General features: G+C 45.9%; 2 protein-coding genes across 2 annotated transcripts in view; one reads left to right on the top strand and one right to left on the bottom strand.

Moving 5' to 3' along the window:
• Positions 1-1,796: 1,796 nt before the first annotated feature.
• Positions 1,797-8,580, top strand: UPK1A (uroplakin 1A). Its single transcript, XM_063312245.1, has 7 exons — positions 1,797-1,859; positions 3,056-3,256; positions 4,688-4,762; positions 5,853-5,960; positions 7,478-7,657; positions 7,784-7,867; positions 8,536-8,580. Exons 1-7 carry the CDS (start codon positions 1,797-1,799, stop codon positions 8,578-8,580), a joined length of 756 nt encoding a protein of 251 aa, XP_063168315.1.
• Positions 8,581-11,321: 2,741 nt separating this feature from the next.
• ARHGAP33 (Rho GTPase activating protein 33) overlaps positions 11,322-20,132 on the bottom strand; it is a 35,580-nt gene continuing 26,769 nt past the window's right edge. The window contains exons 18-22 of the mRNA XM_063311695.1: positions 18,903-19,048; positions 18,154-18,228; positions 16,735-17,295; positions 15,607-15,965; positions 11,322-15,219 (exon numbers count right to left, since the gene is read on the bottom strand). Coding sequence (XP_063167765.1) covers positions 14,098-15,219; positions 15,607-15,965; positions 16,735-17,295; positions 18,154-18,228; positions 18,903-19,048 — 2,263 coding nt within the window. The 3' untranslated portion in view covers positions 11,322-14,097. The remainder of the gene's footprint in view (positions 15,220-15,606; positions 15,966-16,734; positions 17,296-18,153; positions 18,229-18,902; positions 19,049-20,132) is intronic.

Below are 20,132 nucleotides of genomic sequence, written 5' to 3'. Positions count from 1 at the left end.
AGTAATACACGCTGGAAATTACACACTGATACCAGTGTTTCTCAGCCTTGGCAACTTAAGATGGGTGGACTTCAACTCCCAGAATTCCCCAGCCAGCATGTTGAAGTCCACCCATCTTAAAGTTGCCAAGGCTGAGAAACACTGCTGATGCAGTATCTACCTTTTAAAGCAACTGCAGTTATTCACTGTTCTTTGTTAGTTGACTTATAAGGCCAACAACCTGTTTGAGTGACACTGGTGAGAAGGAGAGTGAATTTTCTAGGTCCGCATTCATTCCTCTCAGACTCTGATCAGCAGACAGGCAGGTGCTCATCTCCTCAGAGAAAGCTTGGTGTTTCCTCAGAAAGGTGTGGCAGGGCATACCAGGCAGGACAGGTTTAAGACGTAGGAAACAAGCCCCTGTTTTCCTTTCCGTCTCCCTGCAGAGCTATCCTGGATGGTGCAATGTGGACATCCAGGAATCTCTGCTATGCTGTCTCCTCAGCACTGTGTCCAACCTGACAAGTTAGACCTGCTCTTTATGGATTCAACTGGGCAAGAACCAGGGCTTGGGAACAGTCACTCCCTAATCAGAGATACTTTCTGAGTAGAGTTTGGATGGTTTGATTCTTTCCATGTATTCCTTGCTTTATTCAGGTGCACAGTTCAAGGTACGAAAAATAAAAACATATAGTAGCACTAAGTATTTTCAGTGTCAAAGACATTTCAAAATGCCTTAATTCATAATTTCATGCCCAGTTTGGACAAGCAGAAGGGCTGTGGGGAGTCGAATAGCTAAACATGCTTATCAGCCACAATGTAGACCAGTGTTCTGTTCTGAATTCTACCTTTCCTGAAGCTACCTTCTCCTTCCCCTTCTCCCTCTATCAGATCACTTAGTGCTAAATGTGTTAATTGCTCTTTATCATGAAGGACCTAGAACCTAGATACCCCTGGCACTCCTGATGGTACTTCATCATAGTCAGCTACCTCAGCCAATAGTGAGGACTTCTGGCAGCTGAATTTCAATCACAGCTTTGTCCACCTTTGGATCACGCTGAACTTGCTCCTCTAGGCTTTAGAAATTGACAGCAGAGTTTTCCTTGAGGATCCGGAAATTGGAAAAGAGGGAATAGGGTTCCCTATATTGCTTGTAGGATCATTCTGCTGGCGACACAAGATAAAATATATTGTTCCATCTCCATTTTGTGCAACTGTTCAGCACCAGTTCCTTCTATCTTTCGGAAATCTTTTGGAGAGGTTGAAAGCGTAAGAGTATTTGCGTCAGTGCACCTGTTGGCAAACACATTTTTAAAATGTACTCTTCCTACTTGGTGTGCTGTCTCCTCCTTTTTGCTTCTCACTTGTGTAAATCTTGAAGCAATAAAAGCACTTGAATAAAAAGACCAGAAGTATTCAGGAAGTTGTTAGCTATTTTTTTTTTCAAAAAGTAGCTAAGCATGTAAATAGTACTATCTGGTATACTGTCGAGGACACAAAAAAAGTATACGCTAATACAAATATACAGGTAATGGAACACCTGGATCACCAACTACTTGTTAGCTAACTGGAAAACCAGTACAAATTTGCATTTTACTCAGATTTTGAAGGTATTAAATATGCTGGCTTGTACAAATGCCCTTTACTCCAAAGGTGAAAGAATTGAGGAAATAAACTGAATTTCTCCTCCACTCAGTGACTTTATTTACTTACTTACTTACTTACTTACTTACTTACTTACTTACTTACTTACTTAGCTTTCCTGCCTCCCTTCTGCAGAATCTGAGATCTGGTGGAAGGAACCATTCCTGGAAAACATGGCAGAAAAGGGATCCCCCTTTGTTGTGGGGTTATTGGTGATAGGCAATATTATTATTATGGTAAGAGCAATACAGTAATACATCTCAGTAACAGGGAAATTCCTGGGTTTGGCTTTGGTATTTGAAAAATCAAGATGGGAATAGAACGACCTAACTCATAGTTCTGATAGCAAGACTGATTTGGAATACTGAGATAAACCATGGTTTACTGGATTTTGTTGAATGAATCATAATTGGCCAGATTCCCATAAACCACCATGGTGGAGTTCATGTAACACATAAAATGAGAACTGCAGAACCTGAGGCCCCAAAATCACACAGGGCCCTCAAAAGGCTGGGCGTAGCACCCAGAGATTACAAAGAAAGCTAGCAAAATTTACTTGTTATGTGACAGATGTAGAACAGTATATGACTAAAGACTTGTTATAATGACTAATTTTAATTCAGTATAAATCTAATCTAATCAAACTCTAGGTATTCAATAGAAACCACAAGGATGTCAAAATTACGTTCTATGCATCATGCAGTGCGCAAATCAGGCAAGTTATGCACAGTGCCTGATTACTTGCATCATGATATCATGTTGTGTGAGATGTTTGTCCCCTTCCCTATGGATGTCCATGAATCAAAATATGTTTAAGCTGCTTTTTTGAGGGCAGCCCAGAGTCACACCACTAAAGGGCAAATGGGGCTCCCATTTTCGCAAAAGGTGTACCTCTATGACTAAGCCAAAGGAAAAAACAAACAAGCAACAAAAACCACAATGGCTTAGTGTAACATATTACCCCATGTTTAAGAAAAGTGGATTGATTAGTCAAAAGGCACAGCATCTTAGAAATCGCTCAGTGGTGCAGCTAGATAATTTTAGGCTCTGGTCTTGTTGGTGAGGGAAGGCTTTTCAGATGGTCTGACACATTAATTTCTTTGGTCCAAAATACAGCCAGCTGGTCATGCTGAACTTGGGTGTGGGCACCACTACTCATTCTGCCGAGAGTGACCCTAGATTTCTTTCCTCAAGCTGTACCTGAAGATTCTTGTCTTTGGTCAAGATCAGGCTGTCCATGTTGAGAAAGATTTCTGCTAGATAGCTACTGTCAGTTGGCTTAGACAATATTAGCCAAAACATGGATGGACAACATTGAGATGATACTAAACAACAGCTCAGTGCATCTCTCCCAATGGCCGTGCTAGATGACAAAGAATCTGGCCTGATATAAGGTAGTTTGGTGGGTAACAACCTTCCTCTGTCCCTACAGCTTTCAGGGCTGGCACTTTATGCTGAGTCTATTTGGGTAACAGCTGATCCCTATAAAGTCTACCCCATCATGGGGGTGACGGGCAAAGATGATGTCTATGCAGGTGCCTGGATCTCCATTTTCACTGGGTTTTCCTTCTTCTGTGTTTGCGTCTTTGGCATTATCAGCCTTGTGAACGGCAACCGCCTCATGGTGTTGTTGGTGAGTAACAGAAGGAGGAGAGAGAGACTTCTCCGAACACTACATTTTCTCTATATAATTCTGCTTAGAGAGGGGGACGAGCCAATCCAATGACACTCTCTCTTTTGTATGAGAAGAGATGAGGGCCGATGCAAGTGGAGATAACCAAGAAAAGCTGGGAATGGCTTGGAAAAGAGAATCACTGCTCCTGGTGTGTAATTCCATTGTGATCTCTGGTGAAAGAAGCATTTGTATTTTTCTAAGAATCTGCCTGATCAGGAACAAAAATCCTGAAAGCACATTAGAACTCTAGTGAACCATTCTGGAAATCTCTCCTCTGGTCGTAAATAGTCCATCACAAACTATAATACATTCAGAGAAGGGCAGGCAGAATGGTGAGCAATCTAGAAACCACATAGCATGGAATGGCTAAAATATTCATCCCGGAGAAGAGAAAATTAAGGGAGGGGTGACAATAGTCTTCAAATATCTGCCTGGAGTCAAACAGTATCAAAATCGGATGAATAAAAAAAAATATCCAAAGATCTATAACTGCTGAACATACATCCTGTTGCTTCAAAGGGCAGGATAAGAACCAGTGGATGGAATTATGAGGAAATAGATTTCAGCTGAACATTAGAAGAAACTTGGTAAGAGCTTTTCTACACTGGAGATGTTTTAAGCAGAGTCTGGGCATCTATTTGCACTAATTAAAGCTTAGACTAGGTAACTTTAATTCTCTTTTAACATTCTAGTACCACATTCTGTCTCTACAATAGCCATGCAGATACCTCATAGGCCAGTATGTTCTAGCCAGTGAGTTCTAGTCCTGCCTTAGGCATGAAAGCCATCTGGGTGACCTTGGGCCAGTCACCGTGTCTCAGCCCAACTCGGTGCAATGTAGACTAGCCTCCTCGTGGTGCACCCCAGGCAACGTGACTTATCATGGCTAAATAGTCTACATGTCTGGCTGCTGAACCTCACAGGGATTTCCCAGTAAGAAAAAGCAGCATGAACACCGAACTGCTATGCCATACAATTAAAAAGAAAGAAAAAAGGCCAGTATTAAAGGCCATACATTTCAGCCTCAGCTGTTCTTCCCCAGCAAATGGAATGTATGTATCATCTCCGGATCAGTTCAGAGATGGTACAGATCAGCGTTTTTTAACCCGGGCAACTTTAAGATGTGTGGACTTCAACTCCTAGAATTCCCCAGCCAGCATGAAAGTCCAAAATCCCACTTTGAAAGTCAAGCCAACACCATAACTCATACTAGAGCATGGGATGACAACAACGATAGCAACAAATGCCTGTGTATCTATAAATCAAGGGATACAAAAATTATCTCAAATCCATATTGAATATCCTGGGGGAAAAAATGTCTCCAGGTGTGTGTGTGTATGTGTGTTTTCCCTGACATTGAATCTCCTTTTCTATTTTCTTACTTTTCAGTATCTTGTACTGCTCCTGGTTGTCTACTTGTTTGAATGTGCCTCTTGCATCACCTCCTACACACATCGTGATTTTGTAAGTACAGGGTGCAAACTCTTCCCAACTTGCACTTCCACAAGCAGGATTTGGGCTCACCCCACTTGGAGAGGAGCACAGTCTTTCCCAGTTTCTGTTTTTATCATGGCAAATGATCCATCCAAAACATAATTCAATCAAGGAATCTTAGTGAAGCTTCTTCCTGTCCCTTGTCAGCCTCATTATTTGGTTCACTTTCCTGGTAGGCTTGTGTTTAATGTAATGTTGGAGAATTTCTAGGCTTGTGTTTAATGTGGTAATGTTGGAGAATTTCTTCCATCCATTGGCTCTTCAAAAATTTTCATGATACCTAAATCCTGTAGCAAGCTTGTACATTTTTGTCTACAAATAGACAAGAGAGGCCATAGTCGCTGAGCATAAGGGTGAAAAAAGGTGAAAGGTCCCCTGTACAAGCACCGAGTCACGTCTGACCCTTTGGGGGGACGCCACTTTCGTGACGCTTTCTTGGCAGACTATAGAGCAGGGTGGTTTGCCATTGCCCTCCCCAGTCATCACCTTCCCCAGCAAGCAAGCCGGGTCCTCATTTTATTGACCTCGGAAGGATGGAAGGCTGAGTCGACCTGAGCCGGCTACCCAAGAATCCAGCTTCCACTGGGATCAAACTTGGGTCATGGGGAGAGTTTCGGTTGCAATACTGCCGCCGATCACTCTGCACCACACAAGGCTTTTGAGCATAAGGGTATGGATCACTATTTTCCAGATGTCTTGGACTACACATCCGTTTGTACAACATTCAGTTCTGTTGGATGCAGAGTTGGTATAAGATAGTATTAATGATTCCTGGAGAAAAAAAGTTCATTTTGTCTCATTCTAGAGGACCAACACAACCTAGAAACATTTGGGTCTTTCTTCTCTTTATTGAATGGTATGATTGTTTCACAGATTGCATGCTTAAAAAAGAAAGAAAGAAAACAAAACAGAAATGCCAGAGAGAGAGAAATATATTTGGAACTGTAGAAATCTGTTTGCATATTTTTATGTAACCCGAAACTTTGGAAGTGAAATGTTTGAGTACCTGGGTCTTGGGGAATGTAGCTGACCAACATTCTCTTTCCCTTCCCCACCCCAGGTAGTATCAAATTCCAGACTGGTAACCAAGCAGATGTTGGCCTTCTACTCAGCTGACACAGACCAAGGCCGGGAGCTCACCCGGATGTGGGACCGTTTCATGATGGAGGTATATATCATTCGCCAGCTTCTGAGAGTACCCTAGCCTTGTGCCCTTCAGACTGGACACAAACTTCCAAAATCTTCATTCCAACACACTGGGGATTGTTAATCAGGAGCAAAACTGGTCAGCATGAAAACGACTGTTTTCAAGCAATGGTCAGGGACAAGGGACAAGCTTATCTTGCTGGCATGGAAAAAAAAATACCTGTGCCACCCCAGGGACTAATCTGGCATTGGAGCTAGTGACAAAACAGGATGCTGGTTAGTAGAGCTGCTGCTAGCAAGCCAGACTCTTTCTTGCTAAAATGGCCTCTTCAATATGAACAAAAGAACCTTTTTGCTAAGGTCAGGCTCTAGTACAGAGTCCCTAATACAGTCTCTCAGGAATCCTGGGCTGGGGTGGGATTGTTCTGTCACCTATGAATAGGGGAAATAGAACCTTCTCTGCCATAGAATACACTTTGCCATTGAGATATCGTTAATATTCTGAGATAGTTTTTCAGCCCTAGCCACAATGGGCATTTCTAGATGGGATTGCAGATATAAATCCATTATGCTTTAACTGGGTACTTAAAGTGGTAAAGTCTCTTTCAGGTAGGCCTCGGCTCTTGATGATTTCATGGATATGTCCATGCAGTCTCCTTGGCAGCAGGACAAGTAGCTTGTTTTCTTCAGGCATGTTTTTCTACTTGAAAAGTCTAGCCCAACATTTTTCAACCTTGGCAGCTTTAAGATGTGTGGACCTCAACTTCCAGAATTCCCCAGCCAGCTATGCTGGCTGGGGAATTCTGGAAGTTGAGGTCCACACATCTTAAAGCTGCCAAGGTTGGGAAACACTGGGCTAGCCTATAGCCCTGGTTTTCCCTGAAGGTCACCCATCCAAGTACTAAGCAGACTTGCCCTTGTTTAGCTTCTGATCCCAGACAGGTTCACGCAGAAAGTGGCACTTGCTGTGGCAACCAAGTTCTCATATTCCTGCCCCTGTGGCAAATCCTTCTTCACTATCTTGAATTCCAGTGGATGGTCTATACTATATTTGCAGGAAATGCACAGAGTATCTCAGCCACCGGGAATCCAGATGTATCTCCAAAATGAAAGTTTGTAGTTTCCATAGATACGGAGCTGTGAAAGTAATGCAACTTTGCCACCATGCTGAGTCAAAATACTAGCAATTGGGGGTTTTGATGATAGGGAAGGGATTGGTGTGAAACTGAGACCAATTTCTAGGGAGTATTAGGTACTGAGAAGGCAGCATTAGATACTAAGGAATAGCTGCGCTCAGCTACTGGCCAGAAAACCCAAGTTCTCATTAGCTATCAGTTCTTTGCAAAACTGATAAGCTACAAAGCTGCAAAAAGTCAAAACAAATCAGTCTCAGCTACACTTTCTAATGGAAGAGTTGGGTGGCAGAAAGTCTGGTCAAGAGGAAGTACCCAAAAGCTGAGAAAAGGCAGCAAGATGTCCTCCATAAGGTGGTTCTTTGCAATAAATATATGATCTTTCTTTTCCCCTGCTTGCTTTCAGCAACAGTGCTGTGGTGCCAACAATCCCTTGGACTGGGTAAATTATACCTCCGTGTTCCGAAGTAGGTACCCTGAAGTCGTGGCACCTTGGCCATTCTACTGCTGCAAACGTGATCCAAACTTTATGATCATCAATGAGGAAGGCTGCAGATTGGGGCACATTGATTACCTCAATACTAAGGTATCAAGCTCTTCAGTCTTTTTCCAGATGTTTCCTACCATTCTTGCACATGAACTTGAGGAGGTACTGGTACCATCAGCAGCTTCTTTTCAAGGCAATCTCACTGGTTTGTTCTTCCCTTCTCAGGGCTGCTTTGAACACATCAAGCATGCAGTACAGAGTTATGCCTGGGGTGTCTCCTGGTTTGGTTTTGCCATTCTTATGCTCACAGTAAGTCATAGCAGAAAGGATTGTTTTGATGTGTTGGGACTGCAGTTCCAAAATTCTGCGGTGGGAGCTATGGGAGCTACAGCTTAAGAACCCAGAGACTGCCAGCTTGAGGAAAACTCATGAAGACAGCTGTATAACTTTAACTTGAGAATAGGGAGAACATTGTTCTAAAGCTCTGCTTATCTGTGGAGCTTATTGGGTAACCCTGAGTGCACTCCACTCTCCCCACATATCTGTCCTCAGAAACTTCTTCACTATCCCATTTTCCATAGGGGCCAGCTAAGTGTCCATAGGAAATTCACCAGCAGGGCTGGAGGACAACAGTCCCCTCCTGGTGCTATTCTTCAAGAACTCAAATAGAAGAGAGTATTTGTAGCTCAGGGTTGAACTGTGGTGTCCTTGGTGCTCTCTGAGCTTGGTTGTTGGCTTGCAGACATTTCATGACCCAACTAGGTAGCATCATCAGTGTATCTAATGAGGCACATCTTCAAGAACTGGCATGCAGAGCGTATTTCTGGTTATTAGAAAACATTTAGTTGATATGCCTTCAAACTGGGCTTTCTCAGTCTAACGTTGGTCAGACGTGTTTGGCCTACAACTCTTCACTGTGCCTAGAATATAATCCCAATTATAATAATAATCCCATTATTGTTGTTGTTTTTCTACAGTGCCCTGTTGTTCTTCTGGCTATATACCATTACACCACAATGTGAGCAATTCCAGCCAATCAAGTGCAATTTTCCCTATGAAGAGGGAGAAGATGAGCAAAGGGATTGGGCCTTTCTTTGGTGGGGGGGGAAATTCTCCGTGAATCTCTCTCTGTACTATACCAGTCAGCAAATCCTTAAATCAAGTGCTGTGTAGTCCTGGGAAAAGGTGTGACTGCCTCAAGATGCATTGAAGCTCAAGGTGCGCGCCCCAAAGGGTTTTATTTTCCCCTTTGAATCCAAAGCCTGCAGCCCTGCTAACCTGCCTCTGAGCTGGAAAAAAAAAAAACATCATTTTCAGCTTGCTGGAGAAAAGGTGGGATCTAAACTTTGCAACTAGAAAGATAAAGGTATTTGTTCTCATTGTACAGAAATGTACATATTGATGTTTCATCCTGATAGTTCTGAAGAAGCGGTTCTGTTTGTTTAATCCCCCAAACTACTGTGAGGCTTCTTCACCTCAGCTTCCCATCATTATCTGATCCCCAAACAGGTGTCCCAGATGCATCTGTGGTACAACAGCAATGTTTAAGATGTGTAGCTTGGTCATTCGCTCAGCAGGTTTTTCCAGCTTGGGAACATTGCTAGCTTTCTTGGCATACCAAGGGTGTTCTCCCACATAGTCTGACAGCCCAGGGACCCTCTTTCAGAGAGCCTGAAAGGGGACAGGGAGCCTGTCAAGTCCCATCTTCTTCCACAGCAAAACGCGATAGCCAATTGGGGTACGCAAGTATTTGATTTGGAGAATGGATTCAGAGACCAATCAAAAATATCTAAATACAACTCAACAAATGGATTTGAGGCACCCAGCCAATTAGATGTCTCCAAGTTAATTTGGATGAGTTGCAGTATGTGCATGCATGAGGAATCTGAATCAACTCAACCTGACAATTCAGTTTAGATTTCTGAAAATATGATTGCAGTGATAAAAAACAAAATCCTATAATCTCTCTCTCTCTCTCTCTCTATATATATATATATATATATATATATATAATTGCTAAGCCAGTAGGATTTACAAAGGTTTAAACAGCATGAAAATCCACTCTGTACTGACCTAGGAAATTATTCAGAGATGGAGCATCTGTTGTGTCTTTGTAAAAATAGCACTCATAATTAACACCACTGTATAGAATGTGCTACCCCTAAAAGGCAACCCCAAATGTTAAACCATAGAAATTATCTACTAAAAAGAGGGGATGATGATAGTGCCTGAGTTTTTCACACTAAGCCATGATTTACTTAACCATACTTTGCTGAATAAGCTACAATATCATTTATTCATATATCACAGAAAGATGGGACATATTTTTTATATGGATAAATGATCCCTGGTTTATGAACCAGGATTGAGGCTGCAAAACTTGGAATGACTAGATGGCTGCAGTCATTCCAATTTTTGCAGCCCAGTTTGGTAGCCCAGACTAAGCCAAAAACCAGACTAACCATATTATATTTTAACACAATGGGTGAATCCAATTAGTATGATGTTCTCAATCTCTTTTAACAGTCATAGTTACCATTCTTGGGTACAAATCCATTACCATCTATATAAATGGTCTTCAGCTGGGAACCATACATGAGAAGCCACATGTGACGTAGCTGTAGAAGAGAAGCCAACATCTAGGGTTAATTTTTTTTAATCCGTTCAATCGTGTCCAGTTCTCAGAGACTGCCTAGACAAGTCCCTGCAGTTTTCTTGGCAAGGTTTTTCAGAAGTGATTGGCCATTGCCTCCTTCCTAGGGCTGAGAGAGAGAGACTGGCCCAAGGTCAGCCAGCTGGCTTTGTGCCTAAGATGGAACTAGAACTCACGGTCTCCTATTTCTAGCCTGATGCCTTAACCACTAAACCAAACTGGCTAAAATATGATAAATACTCCAGCAAATATAGCTGTGGCTAAAAGTCATTGGCATCAATGGTCTCTTAGCCAACTGTGAGAGGGAGTCACATCAAAGCATTTAGTTACTGGCTGGGGAATCCTGGGAGTTGAAGTCCACACATCTTCAAGTTGCCAAGGTTGAAAAACACTTCTCTAGAGGACACCTGACTTCCTTAAAACTAGATACAGTAGTTTCTTAGCACTTGCTAGAAAGTCAACACAATTTAGCTTCCTGGCTAATGTGCATACTCCAGTACAGCAACCAATCTCCAGGACAGCAACTGCTCTAGACAGATGTGTGAAACCAAGAAATTTCACTGCAAATACTAAATAAGGAACCAAGTGGCCTGTTACCCATTTTATTCCATCTCATCTTTGCAAACAGTGAGACCGCAGGCCCAAGCTGCCAGTTTGCCTTTATTTGTTAATTGGTTTGTTGTAAGCCATTTAATACAAGAATCCCAGAAAAAAGGGAAGTCAATTTATATCCAAAAAGAAGAAATGCAGCACATCAGAGGCAACAAGGAAACAGGGGCTGTTAAAGACACAGGCACATATAGACAGACCAGTATGGCAGTGATCGCTTCACAGCATTGGAGAACATGGGACCGTCATGCCATCCCCTTCCCTTCCGAAGTACTGCTTCTCATGGGAGGTATCTTACAAAGGAAACCGAAGGAAGCAATTTCCTTGGTGTCTAGAGCCATGGCTGGCCCACATGCAGCAGAATAAGGTGGCAGGAAGCCAAAGGATGTGAGGGGGAACTGTAGCCACTTAAGCTACAGCTGCAAATATTATGGTTTAGCGCTCCTGCATAAATTGCCAATGGAAAACAAGCGTGGTTAAGAAGAAAGCCTTCTTAAAGGCTTCGTGTGAATCCAGTTCTGTTCAGACTCCCAGGCCTGAGTCCTCTGAGTTGCACCATGCATTATACTCAAACGCATTAAAGATCCTCCTTCAAGCTGCATCTGTGCCTAAAATCCAGTTGCACATAATGTCGGAACTGCAATACGTACCTTAATCTCTGGTAAAATAAGTGTTGATAGAACTATCCTGTAAATGTCCAAAATTTGGTCATATTCAGGTGCAAATAGCCACTGCCCAGCCAAGTGCTAGAAATATATGAAATTCAAAGAAAAGTGCTTGGCAATCACTTCAGTATGCCCATAATCATTACCCCATGTTAGAAGCCTGTAGAACCCTACATCTATTTTCAGGTAATTTCAAGGTTTGTTTAGCACAGCCAGCATTTCCTTGTGAACCTGGGTGCTCTCCAGATCTTGGACATCCAATGTTACATATAAGTAACAAATATACTGTATAGTTAACCATTCCCAAGGTTGTTCTAAAACCCCCGTCTGACAAAACCAGTGCCATGGATTAAGTTCCAACATTATGTTCTTCATGGATCATTAAGCACATTTTTCCCCAATGTGCCCCCATGTCTTTGCAAAACCACAGGAGAAACAGCTTCCAGTGTTTCAGTTCCCAGAAAACAAGGAATGTAAGCTATTAAGAACGTAGGACAATTTGGAGGTTTTTACCATAGCAGTATTTTTTTTTAAAGAAAAAGTGGCAAAGTTAGTGCAATTTCAGTGGTAAAACCAAATGTTGAACCAATCGGTATTATGAGAGAGGAGGGAATCAATCCCAGATCTAAAACTCTTAGCGCAGGCCAAGACGTTCTACGCCGAAAGCCATTATCAGAGGAGCTGGAGATTTCTAAGTCAATTGCATATCCTTCTTGTGTACAGATGAACAATGTTTTCGTTAAGGTGGGCGATGCCTGTAGTGAGATGATCTCGATCTTGCCACACAAGAGTGCCAGCCAGCTGGGGTGGCCAAGATCCAAGTACAGTTAATCCCAAACTCTTGAGGAATTCAGCCCCATCCCAGAAAAGATCCCACAGGAGGCTTCAAAATAATGCGATTAAGGCTGTAGTCCTTATGTGCACAAATTCAGGCATCCGTCTTGCATTACTCGGTGGGGCTGACTTTCAAGCAAGCATGCACAGGAGCAGGCTGTTGAAAAGGGGCACAGTTTCAAGCACGGGGAAATGCCCCTGGTTTCAGGGGACGAGAGTTAAAACTTGTGCTTAGCTCTCTCTGAAAGCGACAGGATCCCAAAGTTTGGACTGCATTCAGGAAAAATACGTGTTTTTCTTCTCAGTGATGCAGGTGAGGCATTACTATTGTTGCTTATTTTACTTGCTCCACCCCACTTTTTTTTTTTAATGAAATCTGACAATATAAGGGTTTGAAAATGAGCCTGGAGGCCACTTGAAAAGTGCTTTGGGGAAGGGATGCTGGGGGGGGTGGGGATTTGCTTCTTGCCCTAGTCTCAATCTATGGATGGTCCCCAACAACTGCTCAAGAGGAATAAGGCATAAATTCCTCTCCCTTCTTCCTACCCCTCATCTCTGAAATACTGTCTGTGGAATATATACAAACACTTTCTCACACACACACACACAAATCCACACCAGCTCCAGACATGAATGAACGTATCAGAGAGACATGAATACTCCTCTCAAGCACTTAAAAACCTGCTGCTTAATCACACAGACTCCTCCTATGCTAGGCACATACGCATCTTTTCCCCATCCTTTTGTAAAACACACACACACACACACACAATCCTCAAATCCTAAATAAATGCAGAAATGCATGAGACCAACTTTCTCCCAACAAGCTCCCCCTAAATTTTCTCAACATGCCAGTCTGCCCATCTGCAAACATACAAAGTGCTCCTGTAAAATGAAACAGGAGCCTGAAAGGGCGCCCGGCTGCATTACTGGTGGCATCTCACATTTCCCTTGATGTGTATGTAAAAGCCCAGAGGATAGCTTTCTCCCAGGAATTGGCCTCACCTCTGGGAAAACCAGCAAGGAGGTTGTTAATATTTTAATTGGGTTAAAAGGATGCTTACAGGTTAGAACTATTTTGGTTCCAATACTGAAGAAAAGAGAGTTAATCCCCACTCTCCCCTCCAAAGCCTGCAATCTCATCCAGGGGTGAGCAAAGCATGGTCAATAGTGCCCCTCTGTGTCAGTTCAGTGCATGACATGAGCATGGTTAGCAGCACTGGCTGGATTCCAGACATCCTGTTGTGATTCACATGGCCAAAGCAGAAGAGATGATGTAATCCAGAAGGAATCAGCTGCAGTCATCCCATTTGAACCAAACCCGCCCCTCTGAGGTTAGAAATCCATTGTTGGAGAGATGGCATGGTGGAAAAAAGCAACACGGCAGGTAACAAAAACGGGAGGTTGGACACACAATGCAATTGGCAGAGCCATTAAGGTGCCCCAAAGGCTGAAATGATGCAATCAGATGTCCTTCTGTGATGTCATGCTGATTCTCTGGAGAGAGACATCCTGCAGGAAGAGGAGCTGCCTTGAAAGATTCGTGTGCTCTCCAAACCGTAGAGAAGTCCTCCAAACGAGGCAGGCACAATGGCCAACGAGGGAGCCAAAGATGTGACATCACACTAACCTAGTGTGATATATCCTTCGAAGGTCTTTGTTTTTTTCACAGCCATCAGTAAATGATAATCCCATGAATACTGGTGAGAGAGAGAGGACAGAAACCTGGAGCCCAGCCCCGAGAATCCAGTCCAAGGTGTGCATCTGGTCACCATCTCTCAGCAGTAGCTGTGTGTCTGGCCCTCAGCATACACTGTCCAACTGGGCCCCAGGTAGCACCCGGATGGAGACCCCTCTCTCCTTTCCACATTGCCGTACTGCGGGGAAGATTCATCCAGCTTCGTCAAGGGTGCTGAGGCCTGGCTCCCCAAGCGGGCGGCGGGCCCATCGTAGGTGATGATGGGTTCTGGACCATAAGAGGGATGACCCCAACATGCAGAGGGAGGACGGTAGAACTGCCACACAGCACGACTGCAGGGCAAAACATCCATCAGTTGGCGGTATGGCCCTGAGGGTGCATAGCCCCAACCCAGCTTCTGCTTCTGAGGCAACGGAGGTCTGCTGGGCTGGGGCAAGGCCCGAGGAGCCCCAGGGTCAGAATGACTGCGGGGGTGGGCCACTTCTGGTGGAGGGAGGGGTGTGGGGCTGACCAAAGGGGGCTCGGGGAAGGGCACGTTGACGTAGATGGGTTCCTGTCGGGTTACTGCTGGAGGCACAGACTGGATTTGCAGCTGGGGATTCTTTAAGGTGGGCTGAAGGGAGGAGGGAGCTGGGGGAAGCTGGGGCTGGCGCCAGGGCCTCTCGAAGATCCCATAGGAGGCATTGAAAGTGGCCAAATACTCAGGCGGGGGGCAAGACGGCCACGGGCGTGCCAGACCGGGATACGCAGGAGGCTCCCCCACAATCTCATAATAGAGATTCTCATGTTCCAGCTGAGAAGGTGGACTCCCACTGACCCCCACTCGAGGGGAGACCGGGAAGCGGCCGTGATGCCGGAGAGGATGGTCCGGGATGCAGGCCTGGAAAGTAGAGGGCCTCGTTTTGAGGGGCAAGTGACTGGCCATTATGGGAAAGTGGGGCGGAGGCGGGGGCTTGGGCGGGGCGGCCGACAGGCTGGATGACGGAAAGGCATCTTGAGGCTGGCGGAAGGCAGGATACGGGACTGACAGGGGAGGCGGTGGGGGATGACGCAAGCTGTAGGCAGGAGACAGGGAGGACAGGTGGTAGGGGTCCGAGAAGGAAAGTGGTGGAGGGTCTCTCTGGCCTAGGTCAGTAAGGACCCTCCGGTAAGGGGAAAAGGAATCCGAGCTACCCAAGGGAGAAGCCTGGCTGAGAGGCACCTGCAGAGAGACAAGGCAAACCGGATGAGCAGCAGGAATGCATTGGAAGCGGACACCCACATCCAACCCTGGTCCCTTCCTGCGCCAGAGCTTCACCCCCTTCTGGCCTCTACTGCCTGCTCTGTCCCACCCTCTCCTGCTGTAGCCAAAATCCCCCTCAGGCTTGCCAGAAAAACCAGCGCGGGCTTCCTCTTGATCGCAAGGAAGCTCAAGGCACATTTGGGCCACATAATGCTCTACCTCTTGGCCCAGATCTCAACAGAGCAGGAAAAACACAGCAAGGAACAACCAGGAAAGGTCCTTCTAGAAATATTCCAAAATCTGCACCCTGCCTAAAGGCAAGGTTGGCCCAGCTCTGTCCCAGCCCTTCATGAGCTGATCCCTCACCTGGATTCCTCCCGGGAGGTTGCAGCACTGGCTGCCGATGCTCCTGCCCCTGGCCTGCACCTGGAGAGAAGAGAGGCCGGGGGCCTTGGGGCTCGGGCGCACCATGGAGTACAGTGCCTGTGCTCCGCCTGTCAGCTCCCCTGCCTTGCACTCCAGCGATAGAGAGCGCCGGAAGTGCGTTCGGGGTTCCCTCTGCTTAAGGCTGGCCTGTCGCTTCTGCTGTAAGGCTGCCTGGTGCGCGCTCTCAGCCAGCGCCAGGGCCATCAGGCGAGCCGGGTTCTTGGGCGGAGGAGGTGGAGGGATGTGCCGCAGCAGGGACAGCGCACCAGGAGAGGTGGGAGCTGCTTCAGACTTTGGACCTGAATTAGGAAAAGAAAGAGGGCCTGATCAGAAGTGGGTTTTGCATTAGGAAAGGGGACGCCAACTTTGCAGGAAGGAGAACACGGTGCCAGCAAGCTTATTACTTAACACTGACATAAGAGATAGAATACCAATCGAAGTGAATATTTGTAGCTCAGGGTTGAACTGTGGAGTCCTCGGTGCTCTCTGAGCCTTGCTGTTTTCTTGCAGATGTTTCATTGCCAGACTAGGCAACACCTTCAGTGTGAACATCTTTGCACTGAAGATGTTGCCTAATTGAGCAATGAAATGTCCACAAGGAAACAACCAAGCTCTGAGAGCACCAAGGACTTCACAGTTATTATTTAATCCAGGCAGGCATGCTTGGGCCTTCATCAGAGTGGGGGAAATGATGGCCCTCCAGATGTCACATTCCCAGCACCCCTCACCAACAGACTGCTGGGTGTTGTAGTCCAGCAACATCTTGAGGCCAGTGCCCGCCACCCTGCCCCAACCCTACAGGGTATCACAAAAATAGCAGGACTAGAATTTGGGGAGGTATTGATTATAGGGAAAGTGGGGAGTCATGTTGTGTGTTAATCCCAAAAGATGCTTTTTTCACTGGAAGCCTGTAGGAAATTTTGGCAATGCAATCTCTGGAGCTCTGGGGGCAGGAAACAAACGTGTTGGGAGCTGCAGCCTGCCTATAGGCAGCAGTTATGTTTATTCTACCCACTGTGTATGTTAAACATAATAATGATGATGGTAATAATCATGAAAAGTACTTACTGGGTGGAGACATGCGACCTTTGGCTTGTGTAATCTTGCCACGGACTTCGCATTCACAAGTGTTGCTGAGCTGCCCACCAGCTGTACTCAGGAGCATGGAGATCATATGGGGAGGGGAGGCATGCATGCTTAGCCCTCTGGCCTCTCCACCCGCAAACATTTCCAGCACCTTGTCAGGCAAGGAGACAGGCAATGGCTCTGATGTATCTTGGCTAACGTTGGGATGCGAGCAGGGTGAGAGAGCCGCAACAGGACTCGGTGAGCTGGAGTCATCGGAGAGCGAGGGCTGCTGTGCAGGAGGACTACACTGGTAAGTTAATGGATCAAAGTCCAGCCCACGAAGTCCAGGAGGACTTAATTCCAACTCTGAGTCTAGCTCTGAGTCACCTTCCAGCCAAGAGGAACGCCGACGGGAAGCCACATCATCCGTCCCAGTGGCCAAGCCTTCACCATGGCCAGACACAGAAGAACACAGGGAGGAACATGAGTGGCATTGTTTGAGAGTAGGGAAAGCATCACTGCTGGAATGTGGACGTCTCAGGCAAGGCAATTTGGGGAGACCTAGGGCAAAGACCCAAAAAGAAAGTAACGACGTGGATCAAAGCTCTCCAGTCTTTTTACTCAACAGGCTACATGTCCAGGAGTAGGAAAGAAGCAGGAGTCAACACTGTGAAGAGTAATATTTCTGCCTCTGAAGAATGGGTTGCTTGCATACCAACTGCATGGACCCAGATCATGGTAGAAGGCAGTAGATGCTCAGCAGATTCTTGTCTAACTGCACACATTCTACAGAAGCTTCAGAAGAAAATGGTGGTATTCCCACTGCAGTTATAACTCAATGGTAAAGAACATCCTTCACGCTCAGAGGGTCTTAACCTCTGAGTCTTAACACCTAGCATGATCAGGCAGGAGGTGATAAAAAAACCTTCCCAAAAACCTGGAGAGCAGCCGCCATTCAGATCAGAAAATGATCAGCCCCTGATTTTGACAGCAAGCAAAGGTCACTCCGGGACTCTCACAGACAAAATGCTCCTAACAGCTTGCTTCCTACACATCTGGTTTAATGTCAAACCCAGGAACTGAGAGTAATGAAAAACCGTCATACATATCGATATTCACATTGCTTGCCTGTCAAGCAGAGGGATGGATCCAGTTCTTGATTTGGAAAGGCTGCCTTTGTTCTAAAGCAGGCTTTCTCAGCCTTGGCAAGTTCCAGCTAATTGGACATCAACTCCTGGAATTGTCAGCAATGACCTTGCTGGCTGTGAAATGCTGAGAACTGAAGCCTACTCGTCTGGAAGTTGCTACACGTGGGAAACAGTGCTTTAAAGCAATGTTTTATGAGGGTCACTCTAAGTTTATGCAATCCATTTTGACAGAGAAAAATCATGGAGATTCAGCACACAAGGTGGCCATTACCTGTTAGACTGGCCTGAGATGTTAGAGATTCTTCACTTTTGGCTGATCGCAAGGTGACTGTCTCACCCTGACTCCCTATAGAAAGAGAGGGCAAAGGAGCAGATGATCATCATTCCTCTACAAAAGGCCACAAGTTTGCAATCTCTCCTTGACTTCTCATCCGTGGAACTCAAATCTTGCCCACTTAATATATGGGAAAAGATAATGGGATACACTGCAAATCTGGTTCCATCACATTCTGCTCATACCAGAACTATGCCATAATAAGTGAATTGACACAACACGTGAAACCCACAGGTTGACAAAATACAAATGCTGTATTCATATAATGTGCTGTGTCCAGACAAATAAACCTTCTTAGGGCTTAACGTGGGGGCCTGTTCCACACACCAAGGTGAAAAAAAAAAACTGGCCAAGTTTCCACAATACTAAGCTGAGCCCATTTTAGCCTGCTTAGTCTAGCATATAGTGAAATCCTGGCATTGAGTATCCATGGTTCTGGGTCCTTAGAGAAAAAAGAAAAGTAAATGTTTACCCAAAGGGTGAAAAAATGTGGTCTTCCACCTGTTGACTACAGCTCCCAGCATTCCTTACCATTGGCAAGGATGGTGGGAGTTGTAGTTCAGCAACCCTTAGCAGGCCATCATTTCCCATATTTGTTCCAACTCATGAGAAGTTTGGAAAAACGGAGGTGCTGATGACACCCAGGTTAGGAGTGATAAAAATGCTGCGTAGAGCAATTTTCTTACCAGGTAAAGATTCTCCAAGCCCGAAAAGCTCTCCCAATCTATGGGATTTTTTGCGGAATGGGACTGGTGCCTTCCCAATGGCAAAGAAAGTCTTCCAACTAGGTCCTGAGATCTTCCGTAGCCTTCCATTATTTTCCGTCTTTTGCCTAAAGAGTGAGAGGTCATTTCAGAGCAAGCAGCACCAGAGCTAAGAGCCTAGTCCTATGCCAGATCAGATACAGCAGCTGAGTGAGTGCTAATTCTCAAAAGGGGTCTCAAGTTTTCACTGTGTTTCTTAGGGAAGAAGGGAGGGAGGACGGGAGGGAGGACGGGAGGGAGGGCAGGAGGGAGGGCAGGAGGACGGGGGAGGGCAGGCAGGAGGACAGGGAAATGGGGGAGGGCAGGCGGGAGGGTGGGGGAGGATGGGTGGGAGGATGGGGAGGACGGGCGGGAGGACAGGAGGATGAGGGAGGACAGGTAGGAGGGAGGATGGGAGGAGGGGGGAGGGAGGGGAGGGGAGAATCCCCACATAGCAGGTACTGCAGATTCATTGCATACAACAATCTGGTAAAGTTACTGATAAACAATTAACTATAATTAGTTCCCAGCACCTAGTTCCTAGATGTTCAGTGCCTCGGTCCATGGACGGGAGGGTGGGCAGAGGATGGGGTGGAGGACAGGCGGGAGGACGGGGGAGGACGGGCGGGAGGACGGGGAGGATGGGCGGGAGGACGGGAGGATGAGGGAGGACAAGTAGGAGGGGGGAGGGGGGAGGGGAGAATCCCCACATAGCAGGTACTGCAGATTCATTGCATGCAACAATCTGGTAAAGTTACTGATAAACAATTAACTATAATTAGTTCCCAGCACCTAGTTTCTAGATGTTCAGTGCCTCGGTCCATGGATGGGAGGGTGGGCAGAGGATGGGGGGGAGGACAGGCGGGAGGACGGGGGAGGATGGGGAGGATGGGCGGGAGGATGGGGAGGACGGGTGGGAGGACAGGAGGACGAGGGAAGACAGGTAGGAGGGAGAAGGGGAGGAGGGGGGAGGGAGGGGAGGGGAGAATCCCCACATAGCAGGTACTGCAGATTCATTGCATACAACAATCTGGTAAAGTTACTGATAAACAATTAACTATAATTAGTTCCCAGCACCTAGTTTCTAGATGTTCAGTGCCTCGGTCCATGGATGGGAGGGTGGGCAGAGGATGGGGGGGAGGACAGGCGGGAGGACGGGGGAGGATGGGGGAG

The sequence above is a fragment of the Candoia aspera genome, chromosome 10, assembly GCF_035149785.1.
Source record: "Candoia aspera isolate rCanAsp1 chromosome 10, rCanAsp1.hap2, whole genome shotgun sequence".
NCBI lineage: Eukaryota > Metazoa > Chordata > Lepidosauria > Squamata > Boidae > Candoia > Candoia aspera.
The sequence above is the reverse complement of the archived record's forward strand: the minus strand, read 5'-3'. Positions and strand labels throughout refer to the sequence as shown.